This window comes from Haliotis cracherodii, unplaced genomic scaffold (assembly GCF_022045235.1).
Source record: "Haliotis cracherodii isolate W230 unplaced genomic scaffold, xgHalCrac1.p SCAF_8, whole genome shotgun sequence".
NCBI lineage: Eukaryota > Metazoa > Mollusca > Gastropoda > Lepetellida > Haliotidae > Haliotis > Haliotis cracherodii.
In genome coordinates, this window is record NW_027266341.1 from 1,398,456 (window position 1) to 1,420,304 (window position 21,849).

Here is a 21,849-nt window from a genome sequence, read left to right on the forward strand (position 1 = left end):
AGTTGTTCATCCATAAATTCTTATCCTTACTTAGTACTCCAACTTCTAAATGCCTATCAAAGAAGTTATACATAGAGCTACGTAGTTAGGTATTGGATGATAGTGTCCTAATGGAAGGGAGTTGTATGGGGTTGTATGGCGTTGTCAGGCGTTGTAGGACGTTGTAGGACGTTGAAGGGCGTTGTCGGGCGTTGTAGGGCGTGTTCCTTTCATCGTGTCATCTTGCTCGGCTGTAATCAGTCATCTCACGATCAATTCCTGCATAAACTGTGTTGTGGCGCAAACACTAAGGTATTTGAAGGTAAGTATCGTCGTGATGGGGTTGTCCCAGCTGTTTGAGTCTTTATGCGACCATCAGAGAACATTCGCCACAACGTTGCCGGGGTTAATGACGTCGTTAGTGAGCAGGACCAAAGGATACGTTTAACAGTAACGCTCTACTATTCTGAATGGGACACCGATAACAGCGTCACAATGGGAATCGAACCATGCAACCCAGTTCTACAAATTCAAATGTCTTAATAAGAAGCTGGCGTTTGCTCCAGCCACATGGTGAAGACATTCTCGCCACACTCCAGCACTCTCGTCTTCTCGGTACAGCCGTTCTTAGGGTTGTAGGACGTCATCAGCTCGCTGTTGGAGTGTATGCTCGAAATATTGCATGTTTGTTGCACGAACCTGATGTTTCCTGAATGATTATCATCTTAACATTTCCTCGGAATTCCCCAGCCAGGTGGTACTCAGCTTCTGACTGAACCAACATGGCCGCTACTTCAACACAACGAGCACTGTTTGCTTCACATCCACCTCTCGTCCGAACAGTGAGTGAGTGAGTGAGTGAGTTGGGTTTGACGCCACTTTGAGCAGTATTCGGTCATATCACAGCATGTCCGACAACTGCGAGACGAAATCACAGAGCTCCAGTTCGCGATGTTTGCCACCCAGCAGGGACATGGCAGGGACATTCGAATCAGCGATCACAGATTGATTTTCTTTTGTTGTTTAACGCTGCACTTCTGCAATAGTCCAGCTATATGACGGCGGTCTGTCAATAATCGAGTCTGGACCAGACAATCCAGTGATTGACACCATGAGCATCGATCCACGCTATTAGGTTGAACAAGTGACCAACCGATACTGGCACGGCAATAAGACTTCACAACACGGGTTCCTTTAAATCTTAGATGATGGATGGATGAGTATGGTTTTACGCCGCTTTTAGCAATATTCCAGCAATATCACGGCGGGGGACACCAGGAATGGGCTTCACATATTGCACCCATGTCGGGAATGGAACCCGGGTCTTCGGCGTGACGAGCGAACGCTTTAACCACTAGGCTACCCGACCGCCCCTTAAATCTTTGAAGTTGGGCGTAGCCTTCGTAATATTCTCTTGTGTAGTGAAAGCACATTACAGGGCCCAACTGTCTGACTGCAGGTCGACCTGTGACTAATGGAGACTCGGGGTGTGAGTTAGATCGACAACCCCCACCTTAACAACCCCCATCATTCGGAGTGGGCGCAGCGGCAGTTGTTGGCGAACACTGCATGACCTTGTAAGGACGTCGTCACATAAAGGATGAATATACAGCAAAGCTTACATGTGTCGCTGTGGCTGACCCACCCACATTATACATATACTCACCGCCAAAAGAAACGCGAACCATAGAAACATATAGAGAAGAGATGTTTCCAATGCGTACCACTTGATGACAAAACTAACAGTCAAGTGTTACCCTAGAGTGTATTTATTCTTATCACGATATGCTGCACGTGATTTCCAAACTTTACACGCTAATCCTGCACGAGACAAATGGTGCATTTTGAGTCATGGATCTATGACGTCACATATGATGCGTTCATGAGCGTCGGTTCACACAACTTACCAGTATGTTCGTTTGTGCATCGAACCAATCTAATAACTTTTGAATACGAGTAATTCTTCATATATTAACAAGAATGTTTGGTATTCACGTTTCTTTTGGCGGTGAGTATACATACATAGATAAGTACCCTTATTGCACAATGGGCGATATATCTACCCGGGTTTCTCCCTATGAAGACCCCATCCCTAATAACCTCACCACTCACGTAAACCTACCCCTGAATGAGGAAGTAAGTAGTCCCCTCCCCGCCCTTGAGATAACCCTTCGTACGTCGCCCTGAATCATCGTACACTTTTCTCCGTACAGCCAGTGTCGTCAGACAGATCGTGATGTGTGCCGACGGGGGCGTGAATCTTGATATCAGATTGTCCCCCAATACCTGTCAGCGTTCTACATAGACAGATAACATGACGTTTACTGAGATGTGGTTTTGACTGGATTTGTATAATTCTAGACCGATTGAGCGTTTACCTTCATTTACGAGACAGGGAGCTGATTTTGTTACGTGCTTACCATTTGATGAACACTCGAAGATCGTCCATATTGGTCAGTATGTCCAGTGCATCAGTGTGGCTTCTTACATGTACTGTACACGAGGAACAAAAAAACTAACATGTCTAGTTTACAAACACAAATAATAAAGCGAAGCAAGGTTTTCTTGAGTGCATATGGTTATGACGTCATGACATTGCGGCGCAATAAATGGGAGATACGTTTTAATGACAACGGGGTAAAACATGTGTGTAACTATCTCCGTGTTGCAGTTGCTAAACCCAGAAGCACTTCATTGTGATTAAAACACTCGGGGTCACGAAAGAGATTGAGAATTCTCCAATGGGTTTGTAATTTCACGGGTGTGGGCTTCGGGGGGTCGGGGGAATCGAACCCTGCTCGTCAGCGCGACCAGTCACTACTAGACTATCTGGACCGGAAGCCATGGAGCCCAGCTGAAGCCCTTGTCATGCGCAGTTCATTCTTTACGAGAGATGCAAACTGTACTCTCTGAGATACATGATATAAAACACGGAGGTGGTGGGGGTCGACTTTTGAACTTACCATCATTAAGCTTATTTCTGCTAATCGGAATCCGCGCAGCAATGTCGCAACTGAGAAAATATGAACTCTAAATCAACTAATTATTTCCTGAAATAAACAGAATATGCCCACAGACACGGAAACACACATACTTATGGGGTCCTATTTACTTATTGTATTTGGAAATGACATCTGATATTCGTTAAGTAAATCGATGAACAGACGGCCAGTTGTTTTCCAGGCCTGGATCATGTTACGGACGGTTTTGTCGGCTGATAATGGAGGCTCCGTATTGCGCCAAGACGTTCGAGAGAGGTTTAACGTCTTGTCTAGCAATCTAATCGAATCTACATGAGACAAACCGATGTTTGGAAACCAATGTGGCTGACATGTTCGGAGCCTAGCTAGGATGGATTCAGTTGATGAAGTTGTCATGGTTGCAAATTGCTTTTGACATCCCCTCTGATGTCAACTTCTGAAAACGACGGTGGAGCGACGTCAACATCATTTGCATAATGCTTGCCTGACATTTCTTTCTTCGAGTTTGGGAAGAGAGGTGACATCTGTCAGTGCCAAACCTGGTGACTACGGAGGATGTGCAATTCCATATCCATGCATTGCAGCAATCTCGACAACAGCCTTGTGCCTAGGTACATTGTCCTGGGGAAACAACACCCACCCACCCAGAGGGTTTTCTACGATGTTAAGCCTTGATATTCTCGAATCCCAGACGGGACTCAACCCAAAAAAGTACGAGAATTTGTACTTTACTAAGAAAGAGTTATCCTAAACATAACATTTGTTACATTTGACCACTTTCTAAATGGCATTGTGTATTCATAGCTTTCGGCCATGGGAGCCGTGCCAATTTACACTTGTCAGAGGGATACTCAAAGTACGTGATCTAGACTACCAGTTGACGGAATCTCATTTTTGTGGGTTAGATCGCTGACTTTGTGTGCTGGCGATTAGGTGCCTCACTTTGGCAAGTGAGGGTTCGAATCCCGGACCGGACTCAACCCAAAAAAGTACGAGAATCTGTACTTTACTAAGAAAGTGTTATCCCAAAATAACATTTGTTACACTTGATATTCTCACACAGTTGGGTAAGCAAATTAGCACAACATTGGTCATTAATTGTCTGACCTTTCCACACCTAGACGCTTAGACCTAGACACCTGGACCTAGGAACCTAGACGCTTAGACCTAGACACCTGGACCTAGGAACCTAGACACCAAAGTGGGTGAGTGAGTGAGTGAGTGAGCGTCCACAGAGAGGCAATCATTGGCTACCTTGACATGTTTTCCCCAAAACTCCTAATAGAGAGACAAGCATGGGCTACGATGAAGGGAACAATTCTACCATGGAATTACCATTCGGTTGCGAAGACAGTTGAAGATATACCAAATCTTAAATTAAAATAAATACTGCATAACTATTACAACGGATTGAGAGTGAGAAGGTGATGAGGGTAAGGGACTTCAACCGAAACAGCACCGCGTCGCTCGTTACACCTGTACACCCGTTACACCTGTACACCCGTTACACCTGTACACCCGTTACACCTGTACACCCTTTACACCTGTACACCCGTTACACCTGTACACCCTTTACACCTGTACACCCGTTACACCTGTACACCCTTTACACCCGTTACACCTGTACACCCGTTACACCTGTACACCCTTTACACCTGTACACCCTTTACACCTGTACACCCTTTACACCTGTACACCCTCTACACCCTTTACACCTGTACACCCTTTACACCTGTACACCCTCTACACCTGTACACCTGTACACCCTTTACACCTGTACACCCGTTACACCTGTACAGGTAGGTAATTACAACCTGGTCCAAGTGCACGAAAATGCAGTTTTCGATATCTTAAAGTATACGTCAAGATAACCTGTTTTGTGTGTCGTATATTAAACCGGCTTGGGGCGATACCGAGGCGTCTAAAGACACTTGGATCCCCGGGTAAGCCCAATGTGATCACATAGGTTGCACGCTCCACTCTAGGCCGCATGTCTGCCCACTTCAGTATGTGCTCGTGGTGGCATGCAACTGTTTCCCAGCAGGAACACACCCTGCTTGTAAATATTGCACTGTCGGCATTACATCGTTAATAATACACTGTAGGTAATATGTAATTTGTGATCGTGTCAGTCCCTCGACTTTGATTTTGCTGCAATGTGACGAATGGAATGTGTCCGAGTTCAGTCACTCTCCTTGATAAGCCGAGTCTGTTTTGTGAGTGAGTGAGTGAGTGAACGCCGGGTCCTTCATATGGAAGGAAATCTTTTAAGACGAAGGTCCAATACGTAAACCAGAGACCCACGAGTACTGGCATGGTGCCGGCAAACCAAGAAACACGATTGGGCGAGTCAAGGATTTGAACACAGAAAGTGTCCCCGAGTAGTCGGCAATAAGCATATCTACCCAGGTAACCACGACACACTGCCGACTCCCGACTCCTGAAGTCGAAACTACGGTTTGGTATATGATTGTCATCGATGTAGACAAATTCAATGTATACTTCCTGTCCTACGTGGTCCATATCTGTCGAAATCCAAATTAATGGATGTCGGAAGGGTGTCATCAATTCAATTCATTCAATTTGTCATCATTTGAAATAATTCAATTTCCGAACTGTTTTCCATCTCTGCCCAGCATGCCTGGTAATGGTGGACCCGTGAAGATCCGGGGTAGAATAGGTCTTCAGCAACCCATGTTTGACGTACAAGGCGACTATGCTTGTCGAAAGAGGCGACTAACGGGATAGGGTGGTCAGGCTCGGTGACTTGGTCGATGCAGGTCATCGTACCACAGTTGTGTGGATCGATGCTCATGATATCAATCACTGGATTGTGTGGTTCAGACTGGATTACTTACAGACGTCGTCATAAAGCTGGAATATTGATAAATACGGCGTTAAACAACAAACAAACAAATGAGATACGATGACATGCATCTACCTAGTCAGCAAGCCTGTCCACCCGATCCCGTTAGTCGGCTCTTACGACAAGCATACACAAATAAACAAATCGTATAGGCGACCATAGCATGACAGTGTGGAATGGCGCAGATCCACATTCCAAACCTCATCTTGACACAGATATACAGTGTTACTGTGTCAGTAAACATATTGTTTACATATTTCTTCCCCGTTATGAGTTTCTACACTGGGTTTTATGGAACAATATCACAAGGGCGCCACGGTTTATATGGCGAAGAAAGTCATTCCAATTCTTCGCACAATGTCCTCGAGGTTTATTTCGGTACTGGACAATTTACCAACCTGGTCGAGCACTCCACGTGCTCTTTCACGCCACGTTGACAACTCTGCCCCTGCTCACAAAGCATGGTCGATGTGTCCATCATGTTTGAGACAGCCGTGCGTGTACCTGGGTACACAGGGTGCCCTGTAGGAATGTCGGAGTCGTTGTTGTCGGTATTGTTGATGTGGTGACTCTAGCCTAGCCTTGCTCCAAGGCGATACAGAAGGCAAAGCCCATGGATGTGTACATTTTTTTTCCTCCTAAAAGGCTAGATATGTGGACAGTAAGTCTCTTATAGGGACAATTTGTTCGTATTACTTACATAACCTAGAAATTATGACTTAAACCAATAAGTATTGACTTAGAGACTTGTGCACGTCTAATTCTTTCCGTCAATTACTGTCAACGACTGTTTGTTCATTTGTTGTTTAACGCCGCACTCAGCAATATTCCAGCTATATGACGGCGGTCTGTAAATTATCGAGTCTTGACCAGACAATCCAGTGATTGACATCATGAGCATCGATCCACGCAATTGGGATACGATGACACCCATCAACCAAGGCAGCGAGCCGGATTACCAGATCCCGGCATGGGTTGCTGAAGACCTATTCTACCCCGGATCTTCACGGGTCTTCTGTGGGAGTGGGTGACCTTGGGGGGGGGGGGGGGGGGGGGGGGGGGGGGGGGATTCTTACCCCACAGGGGCAGTCAGTGCAGGCTGTCAGTGTTTAGTATGTCCTGTCCATGAGGTACACAGACACACGCCCTGCACCCCCAGACACTCTCTCATGTCAGACAAACAGGTAGCTGTTGATGAAAATGTTGAAACTTAACAGTAAATACATGTTTATTTTATCGGACGTGTGGCGTTGATAGATATACCAAGTGTATAATATTTGCATACAACACTCTCCCGAGCAGTGTATAGCATTTGTGTACAACACTCTCCCGAGCAGTGTATAGCATCTGTATACAACACTCTCACAACTGGTATAGCATCTGTGTACAACACTCTCACAACTGGTATAGCATCTGTGTACAAGACTCTCACAACTGGTATAGCATCTGTGTACAACACTCTCACAACTGGTATAGCATCTGTGTACAACACTCTCACAACTGGTATAGCATCTGTGTACAACACTCTCACAACTGGTAAAGCATCTGTGTACAACACTCTCACAACTGGTATAGCATCTGTGTACAAGACTCTCACAACTGGTATAGCATCTGTGTACAACACTCTCACAACTGGTATAGCATCTGTGTACAACACTCTCACAACTGGTATAGCATCTGTGTACAACACTCTCACAACTGGTATAGCATCTGTGTACAACTCTGTCCTGCTGTATTTAACAGAAAGGCCGTGCAGACGAGGGTTTGACCAAGGTCGCTGTTATTACTTATTTATCGCCAGGAAACAATGGCTAATCCTGAACCTACACCAGCCTGGTAGAAGGAATGGCGGGCTCGTCACGGCGGTAACTAGCCAACAGTCCGTGTGTGGACCGAGCACTGCAAGTTTGAAAGTTTTGCCACTTTAAAGTATGTAGGAAAATAAACATAAAACCGCGTCAACAGTCGGAAATAACCGTGGGAATCTCCGGCGGCGTTTCGTAAAAAGTCGTCAACTTTCGTAAAGGGGAACTGACGGTACAGGTATATAATGGACACGTGTTTCCCCGGGAGCCTATTTCCGTGTAGCCGAGATATAAACGTCGAGCGTCGCTGGCATCTCGGTGTATACATACATAATCCCATTGTTTTGCATATGTTTTTGATGTCCCGTGAAAGATGTTTCTTGAGGTTTTGACGTTTCCGCCTTTCTGGGAAATCTTGCACTCGTTTTATGATACAGCGTGTGTTGGAGCAGTGTTTTAACGTAAACATTTCATCCTTATCTGAGAGACAGTGACGTACTTCATGTACATACGAGACACATTAACCAACAGCAACACTGATGACGTCATGTCCATGTCGATATATGAAGTTATAACTCGGCTCTTACGCAGGTATTTAACGACACCTCAGGCAGTTCCATAAAAAAATATTTAGCCAGTGTGACGGATGTGAGTTTACAACACTAAATATACCATGGATTTATGGGGTCACAACCACGATTATCCATTGTAGTTTATTTGCAGTGGACATATCCACTGGATAATCGAGGCTAAAGGGTTATTTAGGCAGACGATATGTTGAATGCACTGGTCTGACTAATGAATGCAAGGGACATATTGGGCAGGAGAAAGGCATTTGGACAATTTGTATTTCTTTGAACGAAACTCCTGCAAAAACATACAGATTCCCCTGCAGAGTGTCCACAATGCATTAGGTCTCCACAGCTGATCTGGAGCGACGGTAAACAAATATCTACTGGTTGTTTAGCTATTGACCTGGAATGCCGTATATCCTTTACAGTTCAAAAAGAACGGGGATAAATAAACCAATTCCGTGAACTATTTTTAGATTATATAGATTCTGAATTCTAACAAATAACGTCGAGGCTATTACACAGCAAACAGGGGCTAAATACGGGTGATTTCTAAATCATATAATTATTACCAATGGAGGCCGACAATAACGGGCGTAATCTGATGGGCTCTGTACCGACCGCGTAGCATACAGCAGTCTGACACGACAAGTCCATTTCCTTGGCTCACGCCAAACGCTAATATAATTGAACGGGGACCAAATATGTGTTAATTCTCCGCTAATTGCTCGGGTGTTCTCTCGTATCGGCAAAGTTGACGGCGATGTAGGTTGTGCGTCCGTCGTATTGACCGCTACTGCTTGGACGGAGGGAGGAAAATATTGTCCATATTGATCACCTGGTTAGTATAGGACATAGTCCACTATAGGTGGTCAGTATAGTCCATATTGACCAGGTGGGCAGTATTGTCTAAGTCTGGCGCAATGTCATTAAAGATCAACATGCAGGGTCACTAACCGGACAGAGGTCAAGATGGTAATGGAGAACTCATGTCCTCATGTCTCACACAATGTTAGAACTGCAATCTTGTCACCGTCGGGTTAAATCCCAACCTAAAAGCCAACACTAGCTACCCAGATACACATCCAATGATAGGCGCCGCAATTCGCCATGCAGAGTTACGTCCCTTGGTCATGAGAGAATCAGATCGTGGGTTCGAATCCCGGTTCGCCCTGATTATGTTTCTAGGTCTGCCAGCACCATACCGGTGCTCGTGGGTCCCCAATAGTGATAAACGTCTGTGAACCGTATCACTTTAGGCTTTCCTCCCACATTGAGCTGACACGCAGGGACATAACTGGAATAATACTAAAAACGGCGTTAAACCCATCTCACTCACTCACTTACAAATGTTTCATATCGCCAGGAAGGTAGACGAGATATAACCAATAGACATACTCACAATGCCCAACTGACCTCATAACCCACCTGCACTAAACACCGTACACCCTCCACAAGTCCAAATATGGTTACGATTATTGTAAAATCCATCGCGTATATCGGATATCGATTACCCGTAATCGATTATTAACGATTGATAAGATTGCCTTGTGTTGGTGTACAATGTTCTGGCCCTCCAACACTCAACAAGTCAATACACTCTAAACTGGCACGTGTGTACATGATGTTGGGATGAAGTGATGTACATGATCGCATCTCATTGCAACTGTCAGCATCATTGTGTAGTTACACGTTTCAGTACAAAGTGATACATGCATCTACACACGGTTCTTATTGGCCAGCAGGGTCTGCTCGCTGTGGGAAGTTCTGGTCCTGGGTTCGAACCTCAGTGTCGACACGCGGGTGATCCTTGCTGTCACAGTACCATACCGTGGTGAGGGTTTGGACAAATTGAGCTTCATCCCACATAACGGTGATACACCATAGTGATTCGTAGCTCTGTGACGGGGGAATTCGTGGCTGTTCGTCACAAAACACGTAATATTGTGACGTCGCAGCCCGTCATAACACGTAATATTGTGACGTCGCCGCCCGTCATAACGCGTCATACTGTGACGTCGCCGCTCGTCATAACACATCATACAGTGACGTCACCGTGCGCCATAACATACGTCATAGTGTGACGTCACCGTTCATCATAACACGTCAGTTTGACGTTGCCGCTCATATCATGCCATACTGTGACGTCGCCGCTCGTCATAACACGCGTCATAGTGTGACGTCGTCCCTCGTCATAACACGCGTCATAGTGTGACGTCGCCCCTCGTCATAACACGTCATACTGTGACGCCACAGCTCGTCATAACACGCGTTATGGTGTGACGTCGCTGCTCATCAAAACACGTCATACTGTGCACTACACAGCTGGTCAACACAAATCACAGATTTACGTCAGGCGTACAGGAGGTGAGGGAGATGAATTACATCACTCGACAGTGCTGTTTCTCCTACACATCCAGCGTCCGTAACTAGATTTAATCAATATCAAACAGCCATTAACACAAGGAACAGATACAAATGTCGGATTATATAGTACTGGGTGTAACAACCACAGCAGAGAGGATATATTGATTACCCTTATGTAACGTTTTTCAAACACTGCGAAAAAGCGGAAAAAAAGTTTACTAGCTGTAGCTGAAGCTGTTGCTTAGAGGAGGTGAGGTGAAATGAGGGTAACGTCACGTTCAAGACTGCAGCACTTGATAGTGACGTGCATATATGTGGCTAATTGTACTAGTCCGGACTAATGCCGGTTTTATAGTGCAAGCCCACTGAGATACCATGCCGTAGTTTAACATGGATACCCCTTTACTGACTCCGAGCTGACCTGTCTTTGTTTTATCCTCTTGATGGCGAGTTCCAGGCAGGGTAACAACAAGTGCCATCCTTTAACGTCTTTTGGTATGGAGCGGACAGGGGATCGAACCCCCGACCTTTCGCTTTCCGGGCAGACGCTCTATCAACAACACCACGGATGCGGTCAACTGAAGCAGATGTAATGGGTGATTGATACGCATGTAGTAGATGGAGAGAGTAGACGTAGTAGATGGAGAGAGTAGACGTAGTAGATGGAGAGAGTAGACGTATTAGATGGAGTAGACGTATTAGATGGAGTAGACTAAACTTCAGGAAATTTAACTGAATTTCTAATCCTTAGAAATCGCAAAGATAACAACTGACATCGGGGTAACTGGCGCCGGAAGTGGCTTCAATGACAAATGCGTGTGAGTATATCTGATGGTAGTGTTGTTCTGATTAAACCAAGGCTCCCGTCAGCCAGGGCCATCTACAAATGACACGTTCAGTTCTGTCGACACCCGTTGCCAAGAGTTGCCACACGGCTGCGGGCAGTCCGCTCCAGGGGATGCCCCTTGTATCGGGGCGGTGACTGTACCCTGGACAGGGGACGCGCCTTGTAGTGGGGCGGTGACTGTATCCTGGACAGGGGACGCGCCTTGTAGTGGGGCAGTGACTGTACTCTGGACAGGGGACGCGCCTTGTAGTGGGGCGGTGACTGTATCCTGGACAGGGGACGCGCCTTGTAGTGGGGCGGTGACTGTACCCTGGACAGGGGACGCGCCTTGTAGTGGGGCGATGACTGTACCCTGGACAGGGGACGCGCCTTGTAGTGGGGCGGTGACTGTACCCTGGACAGGGGATGCGCCTTGTAGTGGGGCGGTGACTGTATCCTGGACAGGGGACGCGCCTTGTAGTGGGGCGGTGACTGTACCCTGGACAGGGGACGCGCCTTGTAGTGGGGCGGTGACTGTACTCTGGACAGGGGATGCGCCTTGTAGTGGGGCGGTGACTGTACTCTGGACAGGGGAGGCGCCTTGTAGAGGGGCGGTGACTGTACTCTGGACAGGGGACGCGCCTTGTAGTGGGGCGGTGACTGTACTCTGGACAGGGGAGGCGCCTTGTAGTGGGGCGGTGACTGTACCCTGGACAAACACCGCTCTGCACATTGGGCGTGTCATTACGGGTAATCAGGAACTACCAAGAGAGTTGTCATCACAAACACACTGCACACTACAAACTTCATTGATTCCCCCGCACCGCAGCCCCCGTGATGCAGAGAGACGTTAGTGAACGCAATACCTAGATTTCAGCCGACTGTCCTTGGACTAAACGGTGACGTATATTGTGAAAACACAGTAACCAAACCACATACCTCGGGGGAAAATCGCGCTCAGCTAACTACACATTTCCATATAAAATAGACTGTTTTATAAACCGTATCCTGTATTCCTTTTCTGTCAAAACACATTTGTGTTGCTTTACAAAGTGACACATTTATATTGAAAATACACAAGCCGATTACGTCATGACATATCGGGTGATTGTACCAAGGTGAATCTACTCGGCAGCCTTTCTGTGGGTTCTTCTGCATGTCGTCATCTGGAGGAACATACAGTGTTCCTATAGCAACTGTTTCGGCAACTGATCGGCAATGCCTTTCTCATTTATCGAAATCAGGCCAATATTATGTACAGGTGCATGAGTGAGTGAGTGATTCATTGCAGTTATTATAGGATGTTGGATACGCTGCTGAGAGCGGGTGGGTGGGTGGTCGGGTGTTCAAGTGAGTGGATGAGTAAGTGAGGGAAAGGTGTTTCCTTCTGAAAGTCATTCCACGCTACAAACAGAAGGATCAAGACTCCGACCTCAGCCCCCCTGATGTTGCAGTGGCGCCACGAACAGGACACTGTATATATTCCGACTCTCACACGAAATCAAAATTTACTATATTTGAAGCGCTTTTCAAAGTTCCGACCTTGGGATTATTAGATGAACGATAATCTTAATAGCTGACAGTGAGTCATGTTATCACCATGTTCCTGGCGTATATCCACCAGAGTGATCAGCCCTGTACGAAGGTGTGGGGTATGTGATCAGCCCTGTACGAAGGTGTGGGGTATGTGATCAGCCCTGTACGAAGGTGTGGGGTATGTGATCAGCCCTGTACGAAGGTGTGGGGTATGTGATCAGCCCTGTACGAAGGTGTGGGGTATGTGATCAGCCCTGTACGAAGGTGTGGGGTATGTGATCAGCCCTGTACGAAGGTGTGGGGTATGTGATCAGCCCTGTACGAAGGTGTGGGGTATGTGATCAGCCCTGTACGAAGGTGTGGGGTATTTGATCAGCCCTGTTCGAAGGTGTGGGGTATGTGATCAGCCCTGTACGAAGGTGTGGGGTATGTGATCAGCCCTGTACGAAGGTGTGGGGTATGTGATCAGCCCTGTACGAAGGTGTGGGGTATGTGATCAGCCCTGTACGAAGGTGTGGGGTATGTGATCAGCCCTGTACGAAGGTGTGGGGTATGTGATCAGCCCTGTACGAAGGAGTGGGGTATGTGATCAGCCCTGTACGAAGGTGTGGGGTATTTGATCAGCCCTGTACGAAGGTGTGGGGTATGTGATCAGCCCTGTACGAAGGTGTGGGGTATGTGATCAGCCCTGTACGAAGGTGTGGGGTATGTGATCAGCCCTGTACGAAGGTGTGGGGTATGTGATCAGCCCTGTACGAAGGTGTGGGGTATGTGATCAGCCCTGTACGAAGGTGTGGGGTATGTGATCAGCCCTGTACGAAGGAGTGGGGTATGTGATCAGCCCTGTACGAAGGTGTGGGGTATTTGATCAGCCCTGTACGAAGGTGTGGGGTATGTGATCAGCCCTGTACGAAGGTGTGGGGTATGTGATCAGCCCTGTACGAAGGTGTGGGGTATGTGATCAGCCCTGTACGAAGGTGTGGGGTATGTGATCAGCCCTGTACGAAGGTGTGGGGTATGTGATCAGCCCTGTACGAAGGTGTGGGGTATTTGATCTTCAAAGCCACGCTGTGTTTGTTGTTACCCTCAGATACAACCCTCGAGACGTTGTCCCCAACACATGTTTATTACATTCCAAGTTGGCTATGAATGTGATCAGGAAGTGATTCGTTCCAAAGAGCGGACTTGTCTTAACATGCACTTACATAATTGTAGCGCTAAGACCGGTTTGTAGAATGGGTCGCTTCCTGGTTCTGACCTCAGCTATACTTAACATACACTTAAAATATCTCACTGAGGTCGCTATGTAAAACGGATCGCTTCCCTGTTCTGACCTCAGCTATACTTAACATGAATTTAAAATGGTTGTGGCACTATGATCGTGTAGCGGCCATAAAATTTCCGAGTCCCGTGATGGGATTCGAACCACGGACCTTCTGATCAGAGGTCGGACGCCTTGTCCACATGACCAAAGAGGTTAACCCCGTCAGCAAGCTGACAAGGTAAGGATGTCATCTGTGGGATGACTCCACGCCCTGCTACATACTCCCCCGTCAACAGAAGGCACGCCCCGGGCCGCATAGTAGGGTACTGAGGCTTATTTTGCTCAAATTTGATATTAACGTGCTCAGCCCCACGTTGGGCGCCAATGTAGCGGCCATAAAATTTCCGAGTCCCGTGATGGGATTCGAACCACGGACCTTCTGATCAGAGGTCGGACGCCTTGTCCACGTGACCAAAGAGGTTAACTCCGTCAGCAAGCTGACAAAGTAAGGATGTTATCTGTGGGACTCGCAGAAATCGCAATGTAGAACAGGTCGCTTCCCTGTTCTGTCCTTTGGGCGCGCCCGGTTTGCCCCGATTATGTTTCTAGGTTTGTCAGCACCATACCCGTGCTCGTGGGCTACACCAATGTGGTAAACGTCTAAGACCTGCATCACTTCGGGCTTTCCTCCCACACGAAGCTGACACACCGTGATATAACTGGAATACTGCGTTAAACCCAACTAACTCACTACTAACACGAAACAGAGATAACAGTAGCGAGTCATTAGGTGCCGAAAACACATCCGGGTATGTACGGGTACGTCATATATGCCACACACATGGCTGTTTCTTTATTTATTACAATGGGTATACATTGTATTTCCACCCGATCGTTTGACCCCCTGGCTAATCCCGGGAGATAGTGGAACTCAGAAAACAGTGTTGTCGTCTTCCTGAGAAGAGACGGACATGACTCTAGAAAGTCAGCGGACTCACGGGGTGCCGTGGTATCACAGACGGGCATACACGATTCACGCTGCAGCAGCCACGCCCTGGTTAGTCTAAGTCAGTCAGAGAAAGCATGCGTACAGTGGCGTAGCTACCACGTAGCACAAAAAGCAAGTGCTTATACTTTGAAATCGTTACAAAAATAAAATAAAATAAATAACTTTATAAAAAGTACTTTAGTGTGTCCTTCTTTCAATCGTCTGTTAAATGTTACATGATCTTTTGTCACTTACAGGTTGACCCGCCAGTCAGTGTCAACATATCGCTGATGAGTTGGTTCCATGTTGTTGTTGGCTTGTTACATTTCCTTCAACCACTTTGCGAACACCTGGTGTCCTGACAGATTGTCAGTTGCCAATTCATTTAATGTTTACAGCTATTTTGTCATTTACGCCACACGGAATCTGTTTCGGGGCATAATCTAAATGGTTATTCTCTTGCATTGACAGTTTATATTTTATGAGGATATCTGGGTTTGATCACAATAATCAAACGGTTTTATACTTAACATGTGTTATATACAGAACGTGGTAAGGATATTTCATGATATCTCTGTTTTAGATATGTTGCTTTGGCCTACTTGTGTTTGTGTTTAGCAGCGTTATGAGTGCTTAAGAAAAATAAATACTGCAATATGATTGCTTACATTTTAATTTCCCCTGGCTTACAAATATATCAAATGGTGTATATAAAGATATATATTCTTTGCAATACTTGTATATAGCCTACGTCCATCCAGGTGCCTTCGTGGCGGACGATCCACGTCATTGTGAAGGTCCATCGTCTTGTCCGATATATGGGTGACATGTGCTGCACGAGGTATAAGTGTCAAACGGCCCATAAACAAACGTTTCATTTAATGCTGACCTTTCGGGCCTTGCCGTTCAATAAATCAATAAATCAGCGACATATGGATCAGTGATCAATAGAGATGATATTGGTGTTGATCTGTCCTAGGGTGAAGAGACGCACGTCAATCAGCGACCTCAATATGTGTATACCCAGATGAGAAAGTGTGTAGGCTTGCAAGGCCTGGGTGGGAAGGTTGTTGTTGCATTAGGGTGGGAACGTGGGTGCGTTGAGTCTTTATACTACATAGAGATACATTCGAAGAGCCTCGCATTCCATTGAAATCATGAACCAGATACAATGAAAGAAACATGGACAGGTGGCGCTGGTGCAGGACAGTTAAGTGAACATCTCACACGCGGTCACGTAATGGAGGCACGTCTCGTGGTGCTTATCACATGCACAGGTGCCCCTAGCACGTTCCCCGGGGCACCTACCTGGGAGTTAATATCGCTGTCGTCACACGGCAATAACACTGGTCTTTCATTACTTATTAAAGACTATTGAAACGTCTCCTCTTACGCAGACCCCCCCCCCCCACCCCCCCCCCCCAACACCCCGTCAGGTTCCCCACCCCCTACCCCACCCCCAAGCCCCCCTCCAGCGGATGGTGTTCCATTGACATGAATGGTTAAATAAATACCTATCAGCTACACCCGGTATGTCTGCCGTGTTTTCTAAGACTTTGTGAGTACACGGTGGAGAGTTATTCCTGCTCTGTAAGTCAATTCTTGTCACCTACAAGTATGCTGCAATGTTTTACCCTGCATGAGAGTGAAGGGATTCCGTACATTACCAGAAGGTCTAGACGCAGAACCAACACAGTCGGCCTGAAGGCGACATGGCAATGAGACCAATGAGAACCCGGAACACGACCACAGCATCAATATAAAGTCAAACGTCGGTGAACTAGATGAAGCAGCTTTTATGGAACTGTACGAACAGTTATAACGTCTATGATATAACGAACAGTTATAACCTCTATGATATAATTGAAACATTTTAAATTAAGATAAACTGTATAAACAGTCTGAAAATGATCTACGCGAATCACTTATTATACTTCGGTGCATTATTCAAAACTGTCGAACGTCAGTGAATTATAAGAAACAGGAATGACGTCAAGGCGTCATACGAATCAGTTTTAACGTCAATAAATTATACGAAATATGTTTAACGTCAATTAATTAAACACAACAAGTTTAACGCCATTACCTATACAAAAGTTTTAACGACGCAGAACCATACAAATCTGTTTTGACGTAAATGAATTAATTATAAATATATAATCACGTGTTTTAACTTCGACCGATAAAATGAAATAATACGAAACGATGAATTATACAAAATGTCAATTAACTAAACGAATCAATGTCAATGAATTATATAAATAAATTCTAACGCAAACGATCTGTACGAATCAGACAATACATAAAAACAAACAACACACATCTCGAAATGATAATCTCAAAAATATTATGATATCTGAAAAAAGAAACAGCGTAAAGATCTCAAAGTAAATCTCCTGAAAATGAAAATGTACTTTTAGTAAAAGACCAACCCCAGAACAAGGTGTCCTCGCATAGTGGCAATTGTTAGCTCACCTTATCACTGATGGGGTCGAGGAAGGTAGCGATCCCGGCCCTGACTCTATTACGGTATCCTCTGACGGTGCCCCGGGGGCTGACGATCTGGCGCTCTTGGAGGGTGGAAGGATCACGTACATTCCTCCTGCCGGCGAAAATCGGATCCGAGTCCAATTTTCTCCCATTTGTCAACCTAAACTCCCCATCATTTAGTCTTCTTTCTATGGCGGACGCGGCTTTACCCATTATCTCCGAGTGGAACTGTGGTGGTCGATGTTGCTCTAACCCCCGGGGCCCTACACTTGGGGGGTGGGGCTCCACCCCGTTACACATCTCAAGCGGCCCGCGCATGGCTTGCTCGGACTGTTGATTAAGCACTCGGGACATCGCCCATTAACGCACGCCGTAAAACAGAGATTATCCTATTCCAAGAGAATTATCAATGATTCATGGCACCTCACCAAACCGCTACTACATCCGACACAATCGTTCCCCTTGTCTCTGGCGGTGTGTCGACGACGATGTGATTGTCTCTGTCACACAGCTCGTACCGGTGTCACGGTTAGACTAACGGACACCCAGCTGTTGAGAGGGGCGTGGTCTGCCCGACTGTCAGACTTTCCCAACCTTTCACTCACAACACACATTCAACTCACGAGCCACGAGTCTACCTGGGTCACGTGACTGACGTCATGAAAACAAGCAGTGTTTCGCCGTGTAGGGAGTATCTATCACGAGGTGCGAAACAAACGCTCACCTATCGATTTTACTGGCGACGTTGCTCAAATACCCCCGGAGCCACAATCGCATTTTTTTCTTTATTTGCGCGTTCTCTACAGCAAACCGGGGGACGAAATGTGCGACCTGTCTGAATTCCTCCGTGTTTTTGAAGACAATATAACCAGGCAGCCATAGACCCGCGCTCCAGACATTGCCAACTCTAAACCGTTACATCCCCTAAATCAACCCCGATCCCCACTGCAATCGGATTAATTCGGATTTCTTTTGTTGTTCGTGTTGTGGGCAGTTTTTTAGTTAATACTTCAAAGGTGGTGTTTCTGCTTCAATTTGTTGTACTATCAGAGCGCCAGGTCTCGGCCATATTGATGGCCCAACAATCCACGGACAATACATTATATTTAAGTCGCCGGTTGCTGTCTCCGTGACGTATGTTTTATCACCGCACAGATATGTGGGACAGTAGCTCGCATTGCAGATACAGTTGTTATACCTGGAGGCGGTAGATCAAAGGAACCCATGTGCTATTATGGACAGGTAAACGCCAGGTACGCGCCAGGTACGCGCCAGGTTCAACGTCAGTGAAAGGGATGGTTACGTCCGCTTCAGGCAGTTAAACATAACATCTCATTAATACATTTTATAACTGTGTCTTTTGATATTCCGTGTTTTTCTTAATCTCATTAAAATCAGACCTTAGTTCTCGCTACCGCTTAACAAAGATCTGAAGACATCCCATTAGGGGTCACGTCAGAACGACCTTTCATCCGTCAAATCAGAGCGTCACTTACCAGATCATGAAAGTGCCAGTCGGAATGTGATTTCTAATCATACAACCTCGAAAACATTAACATTAACACATGATCTACATACATATAGAACAGTAAACCCATCTTGATGTAGCTTGGTCAAACTGACCAATGACTACACTGCTTGCAATTCAACCAAATCATCAGTCGTAACGAGAGTTACGGGTTTAACGACTGAATCCATACAATCTAGCCCATCTATTAGCCATTCCAGAATGTTTTTTTTGTTCAGATTTCAAATTTGTAATCGAGAATTTGTCAAAATATGTTTCGAAGCGTAGTCTCTAATTTGAAATTGGTGCCGTAAAGAACGAGAAAGCTGCCTTATGATTGGTCATTCCATTGGTCGGTCAAAGTTCGCGCAAGGTCGGTCTGACGTGACCGGTAATGGAATGTCCTCAGATCTTTGTTTAGCGGTAGCGACCACTAAGATCTGATTTTAATGAGATTGCGTTTTTCTGTGTTATACATTCAGAAACGAGGGTGATGGCCGATTCTTTGTGATACACATACAACGGTTCTATATGGAAATACCACTCACGGTGCTGTACATATCTTCACTTCCACTGCTTACACTAAAAAACAACAAATGTAATCATTTTTCTTAAAAAAAATGTCTTTAACAACAAACATTAAGTCTTTGAAAGGCATTTGAAAATGATACCAATAAGAGGGGGAGTAATGGATGTTAACTTCTTTATTACGAGGAGAGAGTAAGTAAGTGACTTAACATTTAACGTCGCATCGGCATTAGTTCAGTCCTGTAGCAACAAAACAAGCCGAACTAAACACAATTTAGTCATGAATACAAAGTTATATTTAAAAACAAATTTGTCAAACATATTTGGGCATAACAATATTATCTATAACTATCTAAAAGTATTATGAGAAACACAACGTTTCGGAGTATATGTTTACTTACTCAGTCTTCCGAGGCCGCCTCCGTGGTCTTGTGGTAGAGCGTTCGCCCGGACAGCGGAAGGTCCGGGGTTCGATCCCCGGCCGCCTCATACCAAAAGATGTTAAGAGATAGTACTTGTTGTTACCCTGTCTGACGCTCGGCATGAAGGGGCTAAAACAAGGACTGGTTGGCTCGAAGTCAGTATACTGTGTATGAGGGGGTATTCATGTTAAACTGCGGCATGGTATCTCAGTGAGCTAGCACTATAAATCGGAATCAGTCCGGACTAGTACAAACAGCCACGCAAACACGTGCATGCACGTCGCTATATAAGTGCAATAATCTTGGACGCGACATTAAACCCCATGTCACCTCCCCTCAGTCTTCCGACTAGCCTGGCCAAAACTCCGGGTCCGATTCGATTTCGTGTTTACAAAGTGTGAAGCTTGTTCTTGCAAGACGCGGCGTCAAACACTACTCACTCACCACTGAGAATCTCGTTATACGCAATGTTCATAGAAGGCAGGTGCGTGGATGTTGTTTTACCTTATAACAGCGACTGACCCGTGATTCAAAGCACCACGGTAACTAAAAAATACTTCGAACAAACACCGTCACCCCTGAGACCTGCAAAAAAACAAAACAACTTCCAAATATAAAAATCGTGTTCACAGGAAGCGTTGGATAACAACAACTATAAACTGTTTTATTTGAAGCACACGGAGGTAAATTTAGTAATCCATATGCAAATATACCTGCACAGATTTGGTTTCTAGAGGAAGTAATTTCTCTGAATGTGACAAGGTTTAAATGTATCAAAACAAAGAGTCGGGACTATGGGCTGTTATTGGCCTGTTCAGCCCCTGGGGATATCCGTTATTAATCCCGTCCCCCGGCACAAGTGGAACATCTTAAGGCAACAATGTTTTGATGTTAGAACAACGCTTTTCACGTAAACTCCACCAGTGCCTCTCCCGACGCCTCAGGGAGGGGACATGTAGAATATTCCCCATCGCCGTGTTTGGGGGACAATGGCAACTGCTGCACAATTGTGGGTGTCTTTTAAGTTTGTCTGTGGTGATGTTTTCACAAAAGACTTTATAGCGTGTGAAGGTACTGCCTAATGTGAAACTTGGTGAAAAGAATAAAGTGTGAAACAATGACTGGACTAGTTATTTGTCTTGTCCGCGTATCTCCAACTCTTGTTACATAATAACAGCCTTTGATGAGAAGTCTTAGACACACCGTGTGCTAGTCTAGTCTAGTCGTTGCAGTGACAACAACCAGCATTTCTTTGTCCTCGTGGTTACAATGAGTGAAGCCTATGTCGCACTCACTCACTCACTCGCTCACTCACTCACTCACTCGACCCGTGAAGATCCGGGTAGAGAATAGGACTTCAGCAACCCATGCTTGCGACTAACGGGATCGGGTGGTCAGGCTCGCTGATTGGTTGATGCATATCATCGTATTCCAATTGCGTAGATAGATGCTCAAGACGTCAATCACGGGATTGCCTGGTCCAGACTCGAATGTCTACAGACCGCGGTCATATAGCTGGAATATTGCTGAGTGCGGCGTTAAACAACAAACACTCACTCACTCACTCAAGTGGATGTGATGACTACAGAATCTGTCTGTAGAAGCTGACTAACTGAAACTGTCACTTGAAACTGCATGGTAGATTCTCACAGGGGGGAGTTAAATACTGTTCCAGGAACGCTAAGGAGGTTATAAAAACCATTTTGCCTCAACGGTGA

General features: G+C 45.8%; 1 protein-coding gene across 2 annotated transcripts in view; it reads right to left on the reverse strand.

Moving 5' to 3' along the window:
- LOC139449360 (glutaredoxin domain-containing cysteine-rich protein CG31559-like) overlaps window positions 1–18,299 on the reverse strand; it is a 57,561-nt gene extending 39,262 nt beyond the window's left edge. For both annotated transcript variants that reach the window (XM_071230697.1, XM_071230696.1), the window contains exon 1: window positions 17,660–18,299. In XM_071230697.1, the coding sequence (XP_071086798.1) occupies window positions 17,660–18,028 (369 nt within the window). In that variant the 5' untranslated portion in view covers window positions 18,029–18,299. The remainder of the gene's footprint in view (window positions 1–17,659) is intronic.
- Window positions 18,300–21,849: the final 3,550 nt, after the last annotated feature.